This window comes from Bactrocera neohumeralis, chromosome 2, assembly GCF_024586455.1.
Source record: "Bactrocera neohumeralis isolate Rockhampton chromosome 2, APGP_CSIRO_Bneo_wtdbg2-racon-allhic-juicebox.fasta_v2, whole genome shotgun sequence".
Taxonomy (NCBI): Eukaryota; Metazoa; Arthropoda; class Insecta; order Diptera; family Tephritidae; genus Bactrocera; species Bactrocera neohumeralis.
In genome coordinates, this window is record NC_065919.1 from 58,070,082 (window position 1) to 58,095,426 (window position 25,345).

Sequence of the window (25,345 nt, forward strand, 5' to 3'; positions counted from 1 at the left end):
TATTGGAAAAGGGTCACCCCTAAAAATCCGACTCAGTTTCTGTAAACCCTAATGTCAATTTAATGGTTTTATACTTTGTTTTAAAAAGTTGAGCTAAACAAAAATTATGAAAATTAATTTTATTTAAAAACGCGTGTTATAAATGCATGAAAAAGGTCATCCCTAACGATTTCACAAAAATTCACATTTACACGATGCAGTAATTTCGAGAATCACTTAAGTGAATTTACAGTGTGAATTTGCAAAATTGCTTTATCACATTTTATTTATTGTGCGATATTAATCAAACGCTTACGCTTAGACGCAGTTTTGCAGCAAAGGCGAAATTTCTCAAAACTTAATTTCTCAAAGCGCGCTTAGATTTATTTGAGCGACAATAAAGATTAATTATTCACTTGCTAACACTAAGCAAGCAAAAAAGCAACGCAAAGTGCAATCAAAACGGTGTAGATATGCATGCATATATGTTTGTATGATTGCTTTTTTGTTGTTTTAGCATACAGTTTGCATAACTGTATGTATGTAGCTATGTATATATGTGTGTATATGTATGTATGTAAGAAAGTCACATGTTATTGTCATATTTAATTTACCGAAAGTCTAGAAAAAGCACAAAACAGCGCCGACACATGAAGCCTGAGTGACTGAGTGGCGAAAAAAAAACCCAGAAAAAATAATGAAAATAAGAAATTAATGAAAAATGAAACGGAAAAAGCGCAGTTTGAATGCAATAAAGCGCTTCATTAAATCATATTGTGCGCAATGCGGTGTGAAATCGCCCAAGTGGACGCCGACAGTTTTTTGCGATAATCACAGGCAGCGCGACAACAACAACATCAATAATAACAACAAAAACAACAACATTAATAATAATAACAACAGCAACAAACATAAGCACAGTTAAGCAGTCACAGCAGCCAAATTGACATTTAATTACAGGCTAAGCACCAACTTTACACCAGCGAAGACACCGCTGTTGCGAGCGTTGAGCGGCAAGGCGGTCGATAAGGATGCTTAGCAGCTGGCAGTGGCGCGTTTGAGCGGTGTGATTGACCAGCAGCGAGTGCAACAATTGTGTTCGCGCGCTAAAAGTGTTGCGCATGCGCCCTTCGACAGCCACTGTATGGAGGTGAGCACGGTGTAAGCAGTGCAACACAAGGTGATGGTGTATGTGAAAATGTGATTTGCGTTCGCTAGGCGTTTGGTATGCGGGTAATTAGCAGCCACCAAGTGAGTGCGCATGCGCATGCGCAGTTGAAGAACTGCTAAATTGTGTATTAAATACTTGGGGATAAGCTGCTAAATGCGTAGCTATGCGTTGAGGGAAGTATGTGGCAGCTTGAAAGGTGTTGGAAAAAAGTGTAAGAGGAAGTGGTAAATGAAATTTAAGCAAATTGTTGCGCAAAAAATATTAATTATTTGCTGTGCTTTTTTGCGAAAATTTTTTTTGTGGTTGTTTGTGCTTACATATACACATACATATGTATATGCAAGTGCTATGCAAGTATGTGGCAGTTTTTGTCATTTAGCAAATGTGCCTGGTTAATGGTTTGGTAACTACGCATGCGCATGCTCATGGGCGGCCAGCAATGCGGTAGCGATAATAATTAATAAGCAATTTATGCACAAAAGTAGCAAAAATTACAAGAAAAAAACAAGCAAAAAGGCAATTGCGAAAGCCAAATCAGCATGCTGTGCCACAAAAAGAGGCGCCGCCTTTGAAGCACGGTTTTCTATGCGCTCACACCATTATGAGATAGACAAAAAAAGTGCATAGAAAAAAAAAACGCCGAGTCACGCTGCACATATTTTTCGCCAGTAGCGGAGCGCTAACGGTACTTTGTGAAAACAAAAAATTCAATGAAAATGAAGCAAGCACAAACACACAAACAAAACAAGGTAAAATTGCAACACACACAAAATTTGCAGAATTTTCCGAAATTTTGCTCGCCCAACCACAGTCATTAGTCTTGTGTGATGACCGATCGCTCGCACACAGCAAACCACTGTCACTAAACACACACATACAAGTGTGAATGCGCACCTAGAACAAGTGAAGTGACCTGCTGTGCGCGCCTGCGCACAAACATCAAAGGCTTAACTGTCCTAATCCGCATGGCAAAGTAACAGCAGGTCGCAGCAACAGTTTTTCTATGCAAAAGACACACTACACAACGGTGCATGCGTGTGTGCGTGTCATAGCAGCTCATTCAGCAGCGCTGGATTTGACGGTAATTGCTACTGACTTTATGACTACATTTGTCATTTCTTCGTGTTGCGGTTAAGCATGGCGATCGAGTCTCTTTCCTATTAGCGCGCTAGGTTTTGCTGTCTTTCGCGCTATTTTCCTTCACGCTTTGCCCATAACTGCACGGTAGCCTCACATATAAGCAGCACACACACATACTCATATACTCACAAATCCAAAAGACGGATTTCATAATTCCAACTGGCTTCGAGTGTATTAATGCTTAACAAAGCACCATTTACTGCCTTTGTGGCATAACAGCTTCGCTTAATGGCGCTCATTTAGGCGACTATGCGGCAGTAAGCGGTTATCTTTACAACTCATCTGTTGATGAATAGGTACATACGTATGTATGTATTTATCGGCAGATCAAGTGACAAAAAGTTGACAGCCGAAAGGGACTTAATTAAATCTGTTGTACGCCAATTTCTGAACATTTTTTGATCCTGTATTCAACGAAATCTACTTTTTTGGTACGTTTATCGGTTAGCAAGAGTGTCTACATGGTACATATGTATATAAGTTCCTTGGAAGGGATTTTATATCAAATAAAGTTATTCCATCACTTTACCATAATAAGTAGATATGTATTAATTTGATTTTCTATTCCTTTCCAAAGCTATGATGAAAATATGAAAAAATCAGGTATTATTGTCCATCGCCAATAGATTTGAGATCTTTAATCCAAATCACCTTTTCATAACCTTAACTTCGAGATCGGCAACTTTTTTCACATAACCTTAAAATATTAATATTTTTTCGAATAAAAATGTTTTAGTGCTGCGTTAAAAATAAATATTCCAAAACTTTCAAAATTAAGATTAGGTTAAGTTCCAAATGAACCGAATTTCTGATCTTCCTTATTTAACTAAAAAGTGTCCGATGGCTGAACAAAAAATTTGAATATTATAAGCCCTTGAACAAAAATTTTGAAAGAATTCGTCCCCTCACCTTCACTAATCTCATTTATAATAAACACATACTAACGGGTGATCCAAGTAGAGGTACTTTTTTCAATAGGATAATTTTGGCACGCCACGCCTGAACAACGTTTACAAATCGGTACCACTTATTACGAAAATTCACGTTTATTAAAGAATGTGTTTCGCGCGCTTCGGTCAACTTATGGTGAACATAATTGGCCTACTGAGCGTACTATTCGCAAGACCATCACCCATCTTAAGACCCAGCATTCATTATTAGATAATATTCGACCGAATAAACCACGTCCAGCACGCAGTGAAGAAAACATAGCAGCCGTAGCTGAGAGTGTACATGAAGATCGTGCAGAGTCGATTCGGCGCCGTTTGCAGCAACTCGATCTGGCGTATGGAACAGCTTGGCGCATTTTACGTCGAAATCTTAAATTGAAAGCTTACAAGATACAATTTGTGCAAGAACTGAAGCCGCTCGACCTTTTCAAGCGACATTGCTTCGCTCTATGGGCTCTTGAAAAGTAAAAAAAAAAAAAACCGAGTTTGAGCCAAATTTTTTTCAGTGATGAGGCCCATTTCTGGCTCAATGCCAATGTGAGCAAGCAAAATTGCCGCATTTGGGACGAAGAGCAACCTGAAGAGATTCAAGAGCTGCCGTTTCCTAAAACAAACAACGGTTTGATGTGGTTCGTAGACCGGTGGTATCATCGGTCCATATTTATTCAAAATGATGCCGGTGAGAACGTAACCGTCAATGGCGACCGTTATCGCGCCATGATAACCGACTATTTTATGCCTGAAATTGAAGCTGGTGATCTCGGCGACATTTGGTATCAACAAAACAGCGCCACTTCGCACACATCGCATCAGTCAGTGTATTTATTGAGAAATAAATTCGGTGAACAGATAATTTCACATATTGTGCCGGTCGATTGACCACCAAGATTGTGTGATATCACACCGTTAGACTTTTTCCTGTGGAAAAATGTTAAGTCTAAAGTCTATTCCGCTTCGATCCAGGCATGTCATCCGCGAATTACCAGTTGAAATGCTCGAACGAGTCATCGAAAATTGAACGAGTCATCGAAAATGGACCATCTGAGTCGTAGCCGCAAGCAACATTTCAAAGAGATAATCCTCAAAAAACAAATTCCAAGGCATATTTTTTCGAATGATTATAAATTCTACATTAAATTTGAAATTTCTTAAAAAAAAAAAAAATAGGGAGCCTTGAAATGGATTACCCTATAGGTTAGGTTAAGTTACTGGACTCATCCTCGCGACAAAAAAAATATGTAATCGCGGTTGCATCTTGCCTAAGCTCGTAGGAAATAGTTCAATGAACTTTTTAGGTTCTCCTCTAGCTCAGACGAGCCGTTCTGTGAACGTATCAGTTGTTAACCAACGCTTTACGAGCGTCCGCAAGGTATGTACGTGGGCTAAGACGCAGGAGCATAATGGCATACGGAAGGTTCCGTGTTTTGAAAGCGTTGCAGTTTTCAGTAACTTCAATTTCGTTTAAAAGAATGCTTCTGTGCGTTCCCAATAGTTCTTTGAAATTCCCAAAAAGTATTTTTTTTAGTTGAAATTTTTAATTTAGTTGGAGACAATCAAAGAAAAAAAGTTAATACGCGAAAAATATCGGATACTAGGTGGTCAGGGTTTGTTACCGACACTATTTGCTGTTTCTAAATTCAAAAATCGTATACAAATATTGTGGTCCAAACTCTCGACAAAAAAATTTTACAACATATTTATTTAACGACTTTAGTTCCATTTTAGAACTTACCGAAGAACAAACTATCAACGAACCTAATAAATAATTTTCAAAACATAAAAGAAGAACGAAAATATTAAATCAAATAAAATACATTTAAGGAAGGAAGACTAAATTTTCAACCTGGAAATCCAACGCAGAATAACTCTTTCCAACTACTGGCTACTCCGGACTGAGTAGGCAATTGAGAATAGAAGTCCTCTCTCGACGAACCAAGGCCAAACTCTACAAGTCACTCATCATCCCCATCATGCTATATGGTACAGAGGGAAAGGTGATGACAACGTCTGATGAGTTCGCGTTACGAATTTTCGATAGAAAGACACTTTGAATCTCCAATTGGCGCCAAACAGCGAAAAGGAAGAACGACTGGTCTACGACAATAAAGAAGAAGAAGAAGACTAAATTTTAACCGCTGTTACATGTTTTAAGAGCTAAAGCTTAGCGAAAAATAAAAAAACGTTGCATAATATTTATTCATCGGATCTAGTTAAAATTCTAAAAGAAAATCATGTGTCAACGAACCACAATCATTTGTGATTTTTAAAACATAAAAGAAGAACGAAAATAATAGAGCAAATAACAACAACAATATATAACAAAATGAGTTTTACAACACTAAAATGAGAAGCTTAGAGGAAGCGCTAGAGCGCAATGAACATAATGCTATACACAATCAAGTGAAATAAAGATGGAGTAAAACAAGAAAAAACGTTAACTTCGGTTGCACCGAAGCTAAATACCCTTCACAGGGGGCAGGGCATTTCTGTTAGTAACTATGTGTTCAGTTTGTATGGAAGCTATATGCTATAGTCAACCGATTTGATCAATTTCTTCGGAGATTACATTGTTGCTTTAGGAAATAATATATACCAAATTTCGTGAATATATCTTGTCAAATGTGAATGTTTTCCATACAAGCATTTGATTCCGATTGTTCAAATTTCAAAATGCGATATCTTAAAAACTTTTTCGGGACTAGTTCCTTATATATACAGATTTGGTCAGACAGACAGCTTTTCATACAAGACATTCCGATCAGACGGAATGGTCTAAATCGACAAATCAGCTCGACAAATACGTTTGATTTCAAAACCATTTATATATATATGTATATCTTTATATATACTTTATAGGGTCTCCGACGATTCCTTCTGTGTGTTACAAACTTCGTGACAAACTTAATATACCCTGTTCAGGGTATAAAAATATTGGCTGGAGCAACACAGACGGGCGGCAGGAAAAAAAAAACAACTTTACTCTTCAAACACTAGCAGTTGAAGACGACGAGTTGTCAAATCGCTGCACGAAACACAAACATACGAAGCAGCACTTAACTTGTGGCGGTGGCGAGCAGCAAAAGGTGCACGAACGAGTTGATGAGAGCAAATGTCTGGCTACATATTGGTTGTTGTCGTTGGCGTTATTGTTGCTTAGTGTACACATTTCACGTTCTGATTTTATTCTGAAATTTTATGTAAACAGCCAAAACAAGAACAATAATAAACACTTCAGGCTGATTTTTTCTTGGATTTAATTTATTTGATTTGATTTCATTTGGCCGAACTGCTGAAGCCAAAAGAAAACACTTGACACATGTATATTTGTATGATGATCCTTGACGGATGAGTGGAGCACATGCATACATAAATATATTAACGTACATACATACATATGTATGTGCATATGTATGTACATATACCTGTATATAGATGAGCGCATGTGGCTTCAAGTGCTGATGGAGACAGCGAAAAGGCGGCGAAGTGAACTACTTTAAGCTAGAAAACAGTTTTTGGGTTTGAGGAATCCTTACAATATTTAAATTTATATGAAAATATACACTTCGAAGCTTTGAAAAGATACAAAGTTTGCAGCTTATTTATTTCTCACTTTGTATAAGGGGTTTGTTAAACTAGTGCAGAATTTGGAAAAAATCGAAAAAAGGTCGATCGGAACAATTTCCTCGGATATTGCACAATTGCCCAAGGCAAAAATTCATGCCAAATTTCTTGTTGATATCTCGTCAAATGAAAAAGTTTTTCATACACGCACTTTACTCCGATTGTTCAGTTTGTATGGCAGCTATATGTTATAGTGTTCAGATATAGATCGTTCCGATAAATGAGCAGCTCCTTGTTGAGAAAAAAATATGTGCAAAATTTCAGATCGATATCTCAAAAACTGAGGAACTGAAGCTATGGCTAAATCGACTCAGCACTTCATACTGATCATTTATACATATGTTTTGTAGAGTCTCCAACGTTTAATCCTGGGTCTAACAATTTTGTGGTAAACATAATATATCCTTTTTAGGTTATAATCATTTAGTAAATCTGTAGGATTCCGAAGATTGACTCAGTAGCCGCCGTTTTGTATTGAAACATCGATATACATTTTCATACTTTTGACTTACTCCCAAAATAGATAATAAGTTGGATCCTACCTAAGGGTCTAGAGCGGTCTAACTCCTTAAAACACCAACAAAGTTTTTCTAACTTCTTCAAAGAGTTACATATGCTTCACTTAAAATTCTTCCAAAAAACACCCCAACAATTCTAAAATAAAAAATAAATAAAATAAAAAAAAAAAACATGCAGCCAACTTTAATTGCACCTGATTGTTCTGCGTTTCATTTTGTTTTCGTTTCACTTTTTTCTTCTCCATCTTTGTAACCACTTTTTGACCTTTTAATTGTTTCATTGCATTCAAACCTCTTTTTCAGCTGACGTTGATTGCATCAAAGGCCGCACACAACCACATACACGCAGGCAAATTGAATAACATACAAGTGTATGTCTGCAATGCACCTTTGCACCCTCCCGCTTGCTCAACACCAATCACACCAACATCTTGAGTCTGTATTCTTTGCACTTACCTGATGGTGACCATGATGGAAGCCGCTGGCTTGACGGTGGAAAGCACTATTCGCGCCGCCGCCAACATAACCCTGCATGCCGGCACCGCGTTGATGCGAATGATGGTGGTGGAATGGCGATGGTGGTGCTCCGGCTGATTGTAACATTATATCGAAATCGGCTAATTCCTCGCGTGCTTCGTCATCTAAATCGAAAAGTGGCGATGGCAATGAATTGACTTCGATCTCCGACAGGGATAGATCGAAATCGTCAATATAATCTTCCTCGGTGTTGTCCTGTTCCTGTTTGGTGGTGCCGTCAGTAATTGTGCCGAGTGTTTTCTCTGCCAAATCTTCGTCTTTGCCGTCAGATATGATAGCACTGACGTTCTTATTTTCGTTTAGCTCGTCTTCGCCGGTTTCCGTTTTGGTCTTGTCGTTGTTGATGTTGTTGTTGTTGTTAGTTTTGGCAGCCGCAGCTTTCGATGTTGAAGCGACAGAATCGTTTGAGCACTGTGTGAGTGGAATGAGGTAAGATTAAAACTTTTAGACTCCTTTTATGTATATAAATGTAATACAAAAGTTAATCAAAATGTGAGCCAAATGTTAAGGAGTCGGATTTAAATTTATTCTAAAATTCTACTTAAATTTGTATACAAATATAATATTTTGCACTATAAAATAACAATTTCGAAGAAAATTAAATATTGCGTTATAAGTGAACAATTTCGAAAATTATACATACATAATTTGAAGTTACAAACGAACAATTACGAAAAAAATTAAATTTTGAGGTTATTAAGGTTTTTGAGGTTCAAACAAAATTAAATTTTGTGGTTATAAACGAAAAAATTCGAAAAAAATATATTTGGAGGTTATAAACGAACAACTTCAAAACTATTACATTTTTAAATTACAAAGGAACAACTTCAAATATATCATAGTTTGAGGTTATAAACGAAGAAATTCGAACTAAATTTTATTTTGAGGTTATAAACGAACAATTTCAAAACTATTATATTTGAGGTTATAAACGAAGAAATTCCAAGAAAATTTTATTTGGATTTTATTGAGGTTATAAACGAAGAGATTCGAAGAAAATTATATTTGGAGGTTATAAACGAAGAAATTCGAAGAAAATTTTATTTGGAGGTTATAAACGAACTTCAAAAATATTACATTTTAAGGTTATAAATGAAAAATTTCGAAAATTATATATATTTTGAGGTTAAAAACGAACAATTGCGAAAAAAATTATATTTGGAGGTTATAAACGAAGAAATTCGAAAAAAAATAAATTTTGGGTTATTAAGGCACAATTTCGAAAATATTGTATTTTTCGGTTATAAATGAACAATTCCGAATAAATATATATTTGGAGGTTAGAAGCGACAAATTAATATAAAATAATTAACATATAATTTATTATAAAAAATCGAAGATTACCCAAAAAATTAAAAAAAAAATATTACATAAATCCGCAAAAAAAATATTTTTCTCTTATGTCTTTGTCTTATGTTTTCTATTCCAGTTATATAACTTCTTAACTTACCTCGCTATTAATATTACCGAATTCAGCCAATTGTAGTACGTCGTTAAGAATTTCGTCCAGTGGCAAACGTATATATTCACCTATAAATTGCAAAAATAGAATATTAGTATAAATAGAGAACACTACAGTTATAAAGCATATGTTGGAAAGTTAAATCTTTATGAAAGATTATGCCATGCCGAATTTAAGCCTAGTATGAGTTTGAGTTTCTTAATTTCTCAAAACAATTAAGAGAAACACTTCCAGGAATGCACTTGAACTGTGCATTTGCCCAATTGATCGATTTCGCCAAAACAAATAATTAAAAACCAAAATATTATACATAAAAACAGCGTCAACACACACACACACACACACATAATATGAAAGCAAATGCAAACATGTAAATATTTTGATTGACAGTAAGAAAAAGTGAAATGCATTCAAAAGGCAATAGTCGAGAGCCCCTCACATGCAAAACAAACAAGAAAGGATACTGCAGAGACCAAATTCCATAACGATTACGTGCTCGGAGCGCAGACACAGCAAACGCGAATTAATGCCCAAGAGAGCGATCAATTTTTGGTAGTGAGTGAGGAGCAATTTTTTTGGAAAAACACAGAGTCTATTTTGATAAACAAGTAACGGATATTTGTATAAAATATTTTGAGTGCGCATTTAGATTTCGAAAAATCAAAGCAAGCAAATCGTACTATAATGAACAGCGCTGTGGGAATACGCCATTATGACAACTGTGGGACTTCTATGGAGCCATTTTGAGCGAATAAATATGCACCAAAATAACGCCCAGTAGTGGCTACCGTTCGTGAAGCGAAACAAGCAGACCACGCTGCCATTAAATGCAGCTTGAGAAATGAACGGTGTGGAAACACCTTGAGCGCTGGCACAGCAAGAGCGGAGCGGTCTCTTGATAATTGCTTGAATGCTGTGCTGAGCGCTTAGAGCGGCAGACCGGCAGTCACGTTTAATGTTTAGTAAAAGTTTATATTAAAAACGCGCATCATTAATCATAAAAATTCACATTTCAAAACGCACACAATGCAACAACAACAAAAGGAAAATCAAAAATGTGGAAAAAAGTACGGAAGCAGATGCAGATCGCTAAACCAACAATCCATTGACAGAATGCGATTATTATTATTTATGACAGCAAAACATATACATACATACAAACATATGTATATGTAGTTATTTACTTATGTGTAGGTAGTTATTGTACCTAAGTGCATATGAAAAATTAATAAATTTCTTTTGAATAGTCAACGGAGGAAATTTTCGCTAAATCATTCTTACAACTTTTGTATCAATTACACATTATCGTTGCACATACACACATACAAACATGTACACATATTTTATATGTATATGCATATACTATATATAAATAAAAATATATTGCTTTTATATATAAGAAGCAGCTGTTCTAAAGCAAAGCAAAATGCTCTGGGATAGCCGCTAAAGAACTGATATCTGCTGAGTATGAATGAATGGAAATTTGAAAAGAAATTTGACATAGATCATTTTTCAAGACAACGCAACAATCTCCGAACAAATTGTTCCGATCTAACCATTATAGCATATAGCTGCCATACAAACTGACCGAACAAAATCAAGTTCTTGTATGGAGAACATTTTTATTTAATGAAATATCTGCACGAAATTTGGCATAGATAATTTTTCAAGGCAACGCCACAATCTCCGAAAAAACTTTTCCAATCGGACCACTTTAGCATATAGCTGCCATACAAACTGACCGAACAAAATTAAGCTCTTGTATGGAGAACATTTTTATTTAAAAAGATATCTGCACGAAATTTGGCATAGACCATTTTTCAAAGCAACGCCACAATCTCCGAAAAAAACTTTCCCAATCGGACCACTTTAGCATATAGCTGCCATACAAATTGACCGACCAAAATGAAGCTCTTGTATGGAAATCCTTGCAATTGTGTAGGGAAGTATAGCTTTCTTGCCACCGAAGTTAACGTTTTCTTTTGTTTTTATTCAACTAGCTACTTACAACAACTTAGTACGGATACAACAAATTTACACAAGCAAGCCCAATAAGTAGCTAACATACAGGCTATTGCCATACATATAACCAAGCACAAGCGGCATTAACTTCGCAGTTGGCATGCGACATTATCGCACAAAACTATCTAGTATGCACAAAAGAAGAACTTATTACAAATGCTTGACAAAATCTATACCAAACACAGGCGCCTATGTACATATGTAAAAACGTAAATACAATTTTTATCAGAAAATTACTACTTAACATCGGCAAGTAAACAATGGCCGCTTGAAAAACCAAAAAAAAGCAAAAAAAACACGAAAAATTCTGTGGAAAAATATAGTGGGCGAAGCATGTCAGGTAGTATGACAGACAGCCAGCCATGTAGCCGTTTAAGGTTAGAATAAAAGAGCCAAACACTTGAATAGGGTCAAAATTAGAATAAATATGCTTTGCTGCACTGCCAAGACAACCGAAATGTTATAAAAAAAATAATAAAAAATAGTTACAATAGAAAGGGGCAGCTAGCGTTAGAATTATTCAACATTCTAACGCCTTATGCTTTTGTTGTTGCAGGTTGTTTGCAGGGCATGCGGTGTAGTTGGGCTTAAACACCCCAAATCAAACAACTGTTGGCCTTACAAAACAAAACTATATATTAAATATAAAAACTATGCTTACAACCGCCAATAGTACATGTTGTTGTATTATATACATATGTATGTGTATAAATTTTTTGTATTGCGCACCCACCTTCGTTTTTCTTGCTGCTTCCTACTACTTTTCCTATAATTCCCTTTTACTCTAACGCTCAACACGTCCAAGCCATATTTTTCCAAGCGTTTCGACCATAATTGTCGCTGTTATTTTAGGTCGTTTCTCACTCGATTTAGCCCCGCTGTTGTTGTTTTTATTCTATTTCACTTATTTCAAATTTTTTTATTTTTGCTTCTAACAATTCTTGGACATCTGAATTTCGAGCAATATTCAAAGTTTTTGTTTGCCTAACATTTACCCACAAGTACACATATCCATACATACATTTACTGATACATATATACACAATGCATATACAGCAACACACGAGCCTTTCAGGCACTTTAATGCTCATTCGAAGCCACAGAAGAAAGGTGTTTTACCAACTGCGCCCTATGAAAATATTATTCAATTTGTAGCTGGCTTTGTTGCACGTATACACATACATACACACACACCACTTGCTGCTATATGTGTGTGTTTATGTGCATTTTGGGCATTTTTGTTCGAATATTTGTATTAAAACATTGTAGTTTTGGATAGTTTCTGTATATTTGTCAGCGGCAATTAGAAGCTGAGGTGCGGGGTTGGAAGTCCTGCATATGTATGCATGTACATACATATTTACAAGTATGTGTGTTCAAACATTGTCAAGAAGGAAATATTTGTTTGGTATAATTGCTATATATTGTGTATTGCACGAAACAATTTTATTTTACTTTTATTGGAGGGGGCGAGAGCGCATACATTTCTATTAGTATGGCCGTAAAGAGGCAAATAGAATATTGAATCTATATAATATATTAATAATTTGAAAAAAAAAAATTATATTTACTTATATTTATGTAAATATTTAACTGTGGGCAAAAAATAGTAAGACTTTATAACTTAAACCTTGCGCGAAAACCCATTCACCGAAAAATTATTATTTTTAGGTTGGTATGACTGTCAGTGACATCTGTGCCAAATGTCACATCAAAATAGTCTTTCCTAGTCAGTCGTTCACGTACAGGACGGCCATCAACATCAACTGATGAATAACACCTCAATAAAATAAAGAAATTTGTGTTTGAAAATCGGCCGTTAACAGTCAGAGATCTTACTCGCATCGTTGGCATATCGGAGGCATCAGTGAAAACCATTTTGAAAAATCACTTAGGAATAAGAAAAGTAAAAACATTATTTGTACAAAATTTTTTTCGAAAAACCGCATCGTGTGTCGTCGGAGAAACAACACTTACCGACTATCAAGATGACATGAAACGTATTCCTACTGGCGATGAGTCTTGGATCTGTGCTTACGACGCGGAAAAAGACGATCAATCGTCCCAATATCGTGGCAAGGTGAGCCGAAGCGAAGAAACCACAACAGCATGTTAAAAATCAAGATTATGTTGACAGTTTTCTTCGATTATCGAGATGTGGTGAACTCCAAATTCCTTTTGACCAAATTCCCAACAAGGAATACGATTTGAGTGTTATGCGCCGTATGCGTGAAGCTATTCGTAAAAAGTGGTCGGAATTATGGCTCGACAACTCTTGGTTTTTGCACCATGATAATGCACCACATTGATTCTTCGTGAGTTTATCGCCAAAATTTTCAACCAATATAGAGCCGCAATCTCCGCATTCGGCTGATTTAGTTTCGAGTTACTTCTGGAAATTCAACAAACTCAAACGACATCTGTTGGGAAGCCGTTTTGAGTCAAAAGAAGACATTAAACGTGAATCGCTACGTGCATTGAAGACTATTGCGGAAATTGACTTTAACAACTGTTTCGAGGATTGGAACAAACGTTGTCACAAGTGTATTGAGGCTAAGGGTGATTACATTGAGGAGAACGATATAGATTTTGAAGAATAAATTAAGAATTTTAAAATTATGAACAAAGTCTTACTATTTGTTGCCCAAAGTGTATATGCATACTCTTTTAGACATTTTCTTTGGTAATCTCAACTACATCCAGGTGATATAAATCGAAATGAAACTTTTAATAAGTTAGAAATAAATATTACTCAAAATTATCGCAATTTTTGTAAACTTAAATTTAATTAAAGGATCGAAAAAAGCGTATTCAATCGAAAATAACAGGTTGTCAAAAAAGTTTTGCGGTATTTTCGCTAGTTGGCGCTGAAAGTGCGTAGTTCTAGTTTTATTCGTCGCATCGGGTCATGCTATACCTTTTTGGAAAGCTCATTTCACGCGCTAACACGTGTTTATTGATTGTCGTTTCTTTTAAGTCCTTCGTGAGTTATAGCGTCGCAAACATGGAGCAAAATAAAGAGAAAATACGGCATATTTTACAGTACTACTACGATAAAGGCAAAAACGCATCTCAAGCCGCCAATAAAATTTGTGCAGTTTATGGACCCGATACAGTTTCCATTTCCACCGCACAACGATGGTTTCAACGTTTTCGTTTTGGTGTAGAGGTGGTCGAAGATGCGCCACGCTCCGGAAGGCCTTCGTCGAAAATTGCGATAAAATCGTTTAATTGGTCGAAAGAGACTGGCATAGTAGCAGCCGTAGCATCGGTCAAGAGCTGGGCATGAGTCATCAAAAATTCATTTCAATTTGAATAAAAAAAAAAAATCAATAAAAATACCGCAAGACTTTATTGACAACCCATTATTAAAGAAATATATACGACCAGACTCTTACTAAGAAAGCAAACATTTATTTTTACTTTTTAGAGCCTGTCCAGGAAATGTTTAGAGGGAAAATAACCTCTTAAGTCGAAATATACTAAACATGATTATATAAACTAATGAAACCGTTTAAGAAAGTCTTTACCTGAACAACTTAAACTCAACCCTCTGATAGTTACTAAAATAGAAATATTGGGTCTATAACTATTTTCGAGCGGCTTGCCAAGAGATGGCATAAGCTGCTTATTTAATTCAATGCTTCAATATACCGAACATGCTTTGGAAAACTACTGCCCATGTGCGTCTTCTTCAATATTTGAAGTTTAAACAAAAATATTTATTTCTTCACACAAATAGTATGTCGAGATTTAAGCCTGAAAAGCATTTTTGCAAAGAGTACTCTACACTTATTTTATATCTCAGCTGAAAGCCATCGTATTTTGGTAGAGATTTATGGTAAAGATTGCCCAACTGAGGCGTTTGCACGATTTAAAAGTAATGATTTTTGTTTGAAAGACGCAGAACCTTCTGGTCGGCCCAGAAAGGAAATGAGGCACTGAAAACATTAATCTAGCACGCAGCCATTTCAAAACGCTTAAATGCAGACGGATACATTCAAAAGCAACGAAGTTTGGTTTCATATGAATTGAAGCCAAAAGACTGCGAAAGACGGTTTCGCATATCAGAAGTGCAGCTTGAACGCTATAAAAAGAAGTAGTTTTTGTGAAACCAGGCCAAACAGCCAAAAGAACAGTAAAGCCATGATGAAGTTCGGTTTTTGCTGGTATCAGAAGGACGTGCTGTATTACAAGCTTTAAAACCGCTTTAAACCATTAATGTGGAACGCTATCGAAAACAATTCGCCAAACTAAAGCGAGCGATTGCCGAAAAACGACCGGAATTTGTGATTACATACGAGAAAATAATTTTCCAACATTACAACGCTCAGCATGCATCATGTTGCAAGACAGTGTTAGAAAATATTTGGAAAAGAAGGGCTGGGAAGATTGGCCTCACCCGCTTTATAGCCCGTACCTTGTCGCTTGTGACTACCATTTTTTCCGGTCGATGCAAAACGGCTTCAATCGAAACGGTTCAAATCAAAAACAGGACATCAAAAGTTAGTTTGATTCATTCTAGGCCGCCAAGTCGTCACAGAGTTTTTGGAATGGAATGCACAAATTGTCGGAAAGATTGGGCAATGTAATGCATTCGGATAGGCACAAAAATAGTTTTAGACAATTAATATTTTAGAAAGAATTTATACTTTTCAAAGCCTTCAAAGACGGACGAGAGATTGCTGAAGACATGCAAATGTTCTGGACGTCCTTCGACCTCTTTAACTGATGAAAATATTAAAAAAGTGAAGAATATGGTGCTTGAAAATCGTCAGGTGTTAGAGAGATGGCAAGAGAGCTCGACATCTCTCGCTAGTCGTTAGAATTATTTTGGGTATGAAACGAATTCTTGCTCGACTCGTCCCGATAAAACTAAATTTTCTTCAAAAAGAGTACGACGACTGCGACCGAAGTTAAAGCCAGATTTGGCTCCGTGTGAATTTTTCCTGTTCCCCAAACTGAAATTGCCGCTCCATGGAACCAGTTTTCAGTCGATCGAAGGGATAAAAAAATATAATTCGTTGAAGGAGCTGAAGGCCATCCCAAAAAGTGCTTATGAAAAGTGTTTCGAGGACTGTGAAAATCGTTGGCCTAAGTGAATTACGCCTGGTGGGGATTACTTTGAAGGCGACAAAAAGAAATATTAATGAAGAATTGAATATTTTGCGTTTTATTTACAATTTCCGGGTCACGATATATAAAAAATAATGAAATATAATAATTTAAGAGTTCCTTTAACTTTTTAAAATGGATATTGAAGAAAATCATATCATAAAAAAACGCGTCGGCTCTACTATTTTCAGTTGTAAATGCCGTGCTAACTGTACATAACGGTAAAACATGATTTTGAGAAATTCCCTTCTGATAATTAATGAACAGAGATTAAAGTGCTAAGACAATAATGTTGAAAAGATATGAGCACATTTTGTGATAAATAATTAGAGAAGTGACAATGTTTGAAACAAATTTTCATTTAAAAAATATACATACATATGTACATACATATGTATGTATATGTTAAGTAAATTAAAATTAGTAATTAAATTTCAATTCCGAATAATTAAACTAAAATAACACTTCACGCTTAATGAAGAGCTTAAGTCCTACAAATAAGTGCCATCATAACGCTATAAGATTTAGTTGACATACATATGTATGTATGTATGGTTGTTTGAAAATAGATATGGTTATTTATCCATATGAAGATAGATATTTAAGCCAGCATGTCGTTCAAATCGCACACGAGTAGATTGAAGGTGCCAACATATATACATACATATGTATATACATATGTACATACACATATGTATATTCGTTTATCTATTTCAAGTGCACTTCAAAACTCAACATAATTGCAATCAAAGTTAAAATAACAATAATAACAACAACAACAAATGCAAAGTACAAGAGCGAGTAGTGTAAATATTGAGCTAAAAAATCGTAATTTATTTATATTGTGTTTGATACGCACCTAAACTTCAATTGCGAATGCGCGTGTATGTGTGTGTGCGTTGCAATTTGGTCAACGAAAAGGGTTACGAAGAGGTGACACAATTGTTGGGTTGTCGCACAATGCTAAAACTTACGGTTGCATAACACAAAGCGCAAACAATAAAAGTCCGTTTGCTATTATTAGTTGTTGTTTTGTTTTTGTTTTTTTTTCTGCAAATTTTGGTGACACAAATATGTTGCAAACAAAGGGTTGCACAAAGGATGCTGGCAATATTATTTCTTCACAATTGTTGGTGAGACACTTTTTGTTGTTGCTTTTGCTGATATTGTTTGCAGGCTTGCTTGCTTTAATTTGTTGTTTTTATGAAAAAGGTTTTTGGTGGCAAGTTGGTTATCAATACTTTGTTGCTATTGACTTTTGCAACTTTTTTGTTTTTGAATTGAACAAAGCTTTCACGCTGCACAAGTTTTTAATATTTTTTAATGCAAAAAAAGTTTTGAATATTTTTTTTTTATTTTTTTACGAAGTAAACTTGCTACTTTGAATATTAATTTTATTTTTTTTTTGATATTTTTTAGCATAAAAAATAAAAATTTTTAATTTTTTAAATATTTTTTTACTATGTAAAAATACAAGTTTTGAATGGTAATAATAGCTTGACACAGTTCCACAATTTTTTCGACTTTTAATATTTCTTTTTATTAAAAATCAAATGTTTGCATTTAGTTTTGAAATATTTTCACACAACTTAAATTTTTGTGCTTCAGTTTCTTTGCACTTGCCTGCCGTCGGCTATATTTTCCGCGTTTACACTGCAGCGTTTTCACAAGCTGACACTTTACACGCCCGAAAGCAAATGTTTCCTTGCAAGGATATTTTCTTATCGACACTTTGACGCCCACTTCAACTCGAATTGCCGTGTCTATTGCGCAAAAGTCGCAGCACTACACAAAAAATAACGGCTTAGCTCCACGACAATACATATTTATATGTGCACATATTAATATTTTTGGTGGTGGCGTCACCAATTCACTCTTGCCAATTGCGTGTCTGAAAAATGAACTTTAACGCCGGCGAATTGCGTTCACACGTCGGCTAAGTCGGTTAGTTGTTGGGAGTGTTATGCGTCCACCATCGACCGAAGTGCGTTCAAGTATAAAAATTTCAATTTGATTCTAAATAATTGGCCCGCAAATGGCGACTCGCGATGGCGTTGGATAAACTTTCATACACACAAACACATTCACACTCACACGAATACACACATACTCACATTGAGCAATAAGAAAATAATTGCCGTCCGCGACGCTGCTGCTGATGCTGCCGCTCAGCTTCAGTCAGCGGCGCAAGAAACACGGCTTTAACCGGTATTCATGCACATACTCTCCAATACTCAAACTCCCCAAACGCTGCCAACGCAGCAGCGAACGTCAACGTCGCTGCCAGCAGCATTTTATTGGTATCCAAATTGGTGTTGGATATGTGCGAGCGAGAGGCCTATACAGAACAGCAACTGCGCACATGCGCCCAACACGAGCAAGCGTTGGCAAGCACAGCCGCCACAACACATACTCACACACGCAAACGACGGCTCACTCACACGGAAAACAACCGCTATTGCGCTACTGCGACGGCATGAAATAGAGGCGGAGTCTCATTGGCGTTCACACCATTTGCTCAAGCAGCGCGCTGATTGTTTGCTGGCATAACCGAGCGCTCGTTCACGCTGTGTGTGTGTGCTAATACCGGTTCGTATATCCAAGCGCATACTCGCAATGGTGTGCGTGCTTATGGTGGTTGCGTTGCTGGCTGCCTTCCATTTTCAATATGGATGCCGCTGCTGTGCATCCATGCAGCTTTGACTTGACTTCACAGCAGGAACAGGTTTCTTTTTTTCTGTTTCTTTTTTGGAGTAATTTCCTTAGATTGTAACATGTTTCTTTCTGGCTGACTCTTTGGGGTTTCTTGCTTCTGCCCAAATTGTTTTCGGCATTTTTGCTGCTATTATACACTTGTAAGCAGAAATGTACTACTTGGATACATATACATACATACATACATATGTATGTATGTACATAATTGGAATAAAAAGGCTACTTATTTCGCATTTCCCATTCTTTTTTTCAATTTTAAATTGTTTTTGTGTTTCATTCAAAGTTAATTCAAATGCTTATGGAGAGGATATTATTATAAATGGGTTCAATGTTCACAAGAGATCAACTTTCTTTAATGCTAGCAAATTTAACGATTTGGATCCACCATCGTTGAATTGATGAGCTACATATTTTGGTATTAGTTTTAGGTTGTGAATGTTAAAAAAAAAGAAAAGAAGACATGAACTCATAAAGAGCGCTAATGCGAACCAAATATTACTTAAAATTTCGTAAGTAGTAAATTAATGTCTCGAAAAATCGTATATTAGCCTCAGAACGCAACAAAATTACTCACCTTGTGCCAACAAAAAGATTTCAAGAAGGTTCAGGCCGCCTAAAACCAATATTAGTGTTGACAAAATTATAGCACGGAAGAGTTCAGCTGATGCTTTTAAGTCAGCCCGAGCAATTATGTTCGAAATTTATGAAGAATATGAAAATTTATAAGATTATGGAAAGCTTGTAGGAAGACGACTCAGCGAAGGTCTACTTTTTGGACAAGTTAGTAGGTAAAAATCACTCTTGTCAAAACACCAGATTGAAATTCGACTGGTATTTGCAAGGATCCACCAGCACAATTTTGAAAGAAAGTGCTTTGAAAACAGGAAACCAAGAAAAAAAGGATGAGTCCAGAAGGAAAAACAATTGTATGTCATAACCAAGGTCAAGCGCTTAAACTTAGGTATGCAAAAAAAAAAACAATAAAGCACGGTTGTGGAAGTATCTTGGTCTGGGTTGATTCAGTATTTGAGTATACTTTGAAAACTGTTTTCTTGGTTTTGTTCCGCTTCGAAGACTCGTTATAAAACTAATAAATTTTTTAGGTATTAGGTGGAGTCTTCTGTCGGGAGCTCGCCACCAACTCCAGTTTCAGACTATCCTGCCACAGTAGTTTCTTTCAAGCGGATGTGCCTGCCATCAAAGTAGCAATAGATGTACTGTTCTGAAATGCAGCTTCCTTCAAAGAGATGTTCATACACTTCCATTGCCGATCGGCCATACTGGCTTTGAACTCGCTGACTGTGTGCTCAAAACTAATCAAAGATTGCATGACCTCCTTAGCAATAGCTTCAAGCTTTTTCCAAAGTGTAATGGTGCCCGGTCACAGCGGAATCGCCGGAAAGTGGAAAACCGATTTCATGTCTTTTTGAGTTTTAGCGTTGGACCTTAGGACCTTCAGAAAGCTCAGCAAGCGCTAATCAACAAATAGAAATTCTTCTGACCCGGAGTGCACTGTAAGAGGACCTCCGCATTTCTGGTTCGTAGCAACGTCAAAATCTCCTAAATTGTTGGTGTTCCGACCGGACGCTGGACTTGGTCCAATAGGTTCATATGCGATGCGACTAAATCCCACGACCTTTACCAAAGCTGCATAGTGGGAGGCGAGGTAGAATCATGTTGCCCATTCCTTACCACCCGGAAACAGACAACCAAACGGCCGAATATAGTGGCAAAGGTGAGCCGAAGGCAAAAAAACCGCATTATAGCAGGTCAAAAATCAAGGATTTCTTCGATCATCGAGGTGTGGTGCACTCCAAATTCCTTCCGACCGACCAAACTGTCAACAAGGAATACACTTTGAGTGTTTGTTATGTGTCATTTTCGCGAAACTATTCGTAAAAATAGGCCGGAATTATGGACCGACAACTCTTGGTTTTTGCGATAATGTCACGTCGCATACTGCATTGATTCTTCGTGTGTTTTTCGCCAAATATTTAACCAATACCGTGCCCCACCACCGTATTCATCTGATTTAGCCCCGTCTGACTTCTGGCTATTCAGCAAACTCTAACGACCGCCCTGGGAAAAACGCATTGAAGGCTATTCCGGAAATACACATTAAGAAATTATTCGAGGATTGGAAAAAAAGTTGGCGCAATTGTATTGAGGCCAAGAGGGATAACTTTGGAGAACAATATAGATTTTGAAGAATAAATTTTGAATTTTAATATTATAAACAAAGTCTTACTATTTTTTGCTGACAGTGGTAAACTAACCCAATCTAAGTATTACAACAGCAAACCAGAAATGTGACTAATCGAAAATTTTGAATTAAGAAGATATATGTCTAAAAAAGCTCCAAAGCTCCTCTAGGCTGATGCACCAAAATATCTATTATTTATCCATTAAATATTGAGAACAAAACGAACAAAATTTTAATTTTGGCTTATTGCTATAACTTAGCTTCAATTACATAATGCAAATTAAAATGTTTACATTTAATAAAAAAAAATAAAAATAGAACCCAGCTAATTTGCTAAAATTTTATTGACCTACATCACAGCGGCAAACACGAACAGCCAGCTCATACATACATATGTACATACGTTTATACATATAAATGCTTATAAAATGTAAACAAGATTTTAACCAACTCATTTTGAGTGACTTTTGAAATGCGACTTTTTGCGCATTTTTTTCTACTATTACTGTTGTTGTTGTGCTTAAGTTGGCTGTTGTGCTCTGCTATTTGCAAATATTAGCTATCGATTTCGAAAATAAACCATTAATGGTCACTTTTTTCCACTTGCTTACTGCAAACACCTTCGAAAATGATATGCATAGCATAACACACATACATACATACATACATACATGCATATAACTGTGAAATTCTTGACCTAAAGATAGTAAAGCATTAGTACTTGTACTTTTTTACCAATTCATTGCGATCAGCATGATGCTTGCGCTTTTTACCAAAAAGCAACAAATATAACAACAACAACAATGCCAGTTTGGTGTTATGAATTGTAAACCGGCGCGTCATACATATTTGTACATAGAAGCGGCACAAGGTGCGCGCACCCAGTGTAATGATGACGACCGCTTAGCGCCTGTTGCTGTTGTTGTTGTTGCTGTCGTTAAAATTGCGGTAATTGTGGTTATGCTAGGTCTACTGGCAAAGGCTGACAACAAGTGATTTCAATATTCATATTCATTCATGAATTCTCATTAAAATCAGATGAAATACTACGGAGTGAAATAGAGAGTACTCACACCGGTGCTGTAGATTAGCCGCGCCAAAGTCGACGAAATTCGAACGAAATGAAGTGGTGAATGAGTGAATGACCGGTGAAGCGGCGGCCAAGCGGTGGCCAAACGCGTTCGACCCACAACGCAATGAATTGCGAACAGCGTACCAAATAACAACAACAACAACACACACACACACACCTCTTTTTAGGTTTTTTACTGGCGTTGTTGTTGTAAAATAATAATAAAATTTTCAATTTACGCAAGTTCATTGTTGACAACAAAACTATCATATCACGCCTGCTGCTGCTGCTGTTGTTGTTGTTGTGTCTGTCGAAGTGGCCATCTGCCGCGCTATGTGAGTAGACATACATACATCTGTTTTGTTTTTGTTGTATGTTGTTGGCTTTTGCTATTTGGCAGCAACGTCATCGTAGTTGCCGCTTATGACGTTCAGAATTGTAGTCAACGTTGTTGTTGTTGGCATACTATAAACATAACTTTTTATGTTTATTTTGGTTAATAATTACGTCCCAAAAATGTTTGCTGTCAGTTGGTAGTAACTGGTAGCAATTGTCGATAAGCACACACTGTACAGAGGTTGCCAGACAGCAGTATTTTTTAAATATAATTTTCAATAATACTTATTTCCATCTATGGTGAATGATTTTACTATTCGTCTTAAGAGAAGCTTAAGAAAATCAGCTGATTCAGTTTTTCGACAATAGAAACAAGGGTTTCTATGGGCGCTATGAAATTATCTTCTAAATGGCAATAAGTTAACCAGTTATGAAATAAAACGGTGCAAATTTGACCCATTTTGCAACAGTACACTACAACAGGTACTAAATAAAAAGTTGTAATTAATAGATTTATTTTTACTACATCTTATATAAAAAGTACCAGAATCGAAATGTAAGTAAATATGAAAAGAAAAATGGCAACAGTGTATACTTGATAGACTCTATCATTTCGTTTATCTGGTACAAAGTTCGCCGTGTCAACTAGTTAAGTATTTATAAAATCCATATTGGATGCAAAAAACAGTCAAAAACTAGAAAAAAAGAAAAATGGCAACAGTGTAAACTTACTGGACGCAATAATAACTTTATTAGCCGTTACAAAGTACGCCGTGTCAAATTTTTTTAAGGGTTAGGCTAAAATACGATTTTCAAAACATCTATTTTTGTTTGCTTAAAGTAAATTATGTCTTGCTAAAACATTATTAAATTATTAGAATAGTGAGAAAACAAGAAAATAGGCAACAGTGTTCACCTGCTAGTCAGCTTTAGAACGAAAAACTTGTATTTGTTGAAATCCCGTCTTTATTTTGTATCAGATAAAATACATTTTTAGAATGACCATCGCGCGATGAAGCGCTTTTTAAAAAGTGGATTCCGAAGAATATTGCAATAAGCGCCGTTTTGTTTTGAAATAAAAAAAAATGATTGTCTACACTGAAATACAAATTTAATTAAAACTGAAGGAAAAAATTCGATTATTTTTTCCATACCCACAAAATAAATCAAATTAGTTCAAAAATAATCCAATTATTGAGGGCTCCAGGTTATCATGACACCTTAGAAGATTTATAGGGGCTTTCGGTTACCCCTATTACGACTTAATAGTATGACTTTAGATAAATATTTTCAAGTCGCATATTCAACCTATTAGGTTACAGCTTATCTAAAGTTATCTGCGCTTAAAAAAATTCTAGAGTTTGATTAAATATTCTAGACTAAATAGATATTGACTCTTAACAAGTCCTCAGATCACAATAGAACATAGGTCACGGTGCAAACCTCATGCAATTTCTAACAAATCCTCTAACATTCTTGAAAATTAACTGCAGAAATCGTTGAAATTACAAATTTAGCAAACCATATTTAGAGGCGCACGTTTTCTAAAAGCAGTGCTATTAATTTTTTGGTTGTGATTTGAGCAAAATATAGCTAACAAAAGCTTTATTTAAACTTACATAACACTCACTATAGCATGATACCCTGTGCCAGATATTTAGAACCCCAAAGCCGGTCAGTAGACCAACTCACGTCAGTTTTCCATGTCATCATAGAAATTTTGAAGGTCTCCACTGTTGTGTACTGCTATTGTTGTTATTGTTATTATTTTTTTTTTTTGGTATTTCATTACAATAACGCCAATGATGACTTTAGTTGTGCTGATGACTGTGTTGCTTTCGCACAAAACCACTTGACTGGTGGTGACGATGGCACAATTTAACGGTGACTTTGCCACACCAACACGCCAAAACAACAATAACAACAGCTAAAGGTCGAAAAGCGAAAATGTAAAACACTTTTAGTTTCCAACACACACACACACACACACAAAATAGCAACAAAAATATTTAGTGTTACATTTACAAATGCAACTCATTAAAAGCCACGCACTATCATCATTACGAATCAAAAGCAACAAAAAATTACTAAATAAAAATATTGCAAATGGTGAATGAGCCAACTTCATTTTATTGGGGGCAACAAATGCCATGCAGAAAAGTGAGCGGATTTGAAGTGAATGAGCGAAAAACGTTTCAATGGCAATCACCGGCGCATACCAACAAGTGTTGCGGCGGCAACAACAACATGTGCGTTTTCAATAGTTATTAGACACTTTTCAGCGCTCGTCTGAGCGTAGCGGCTTTTGATTTGTTTTCAACACCGGAAATTGCGCTGTAACGCTTTGCAGCGGCAACAAGCGCGCAGAGCGTGCAGAGAAGAAACGCAACTCGGCCGCCATCTCGTCAACCTCAGCGACCGACATTGCAGTAGCCGGCGTTTTGTCTGCTTGGTGGCTCTTTCATTTGCCGACCGACCGACATTTGCAGCTAATTGAGTTGTAA

At 36.3% G+C, this 25,345-nt stretch overlaps 1 protein-coding gene across 11 annotated transcripts in view; it reads right to left on the bottom strand.

Annotated features, from left to right (window-relative positions):
• Nucleotides 1–25,345, bottom strand: part of LOC126751346 (segmentation protein cap'n'collar) — a 153,740-nt gene that overhangs the window by 31,159 nt on the left and 97,236 nt on the right. For all 11 annotated transcript variants that reach the window (XM_050461544.1, XM_050461543.1, XM_050461540.1 and 8 more), the window contains 2 exons: nt 9,367–9,446; nt 7,836–8,327 (listed from right to left, as the gene is read on the bottom strand). In XM_050461544.1, the coding sequence (XP_050317501.1) occupies nt 7,836–8,327; nt 9,367–9,446 (572 nt within the window). The remainder of the gene's footprint in view (nt 1–7,835; nt 8,328–9,366; nt 9,447–25,345) is intronic.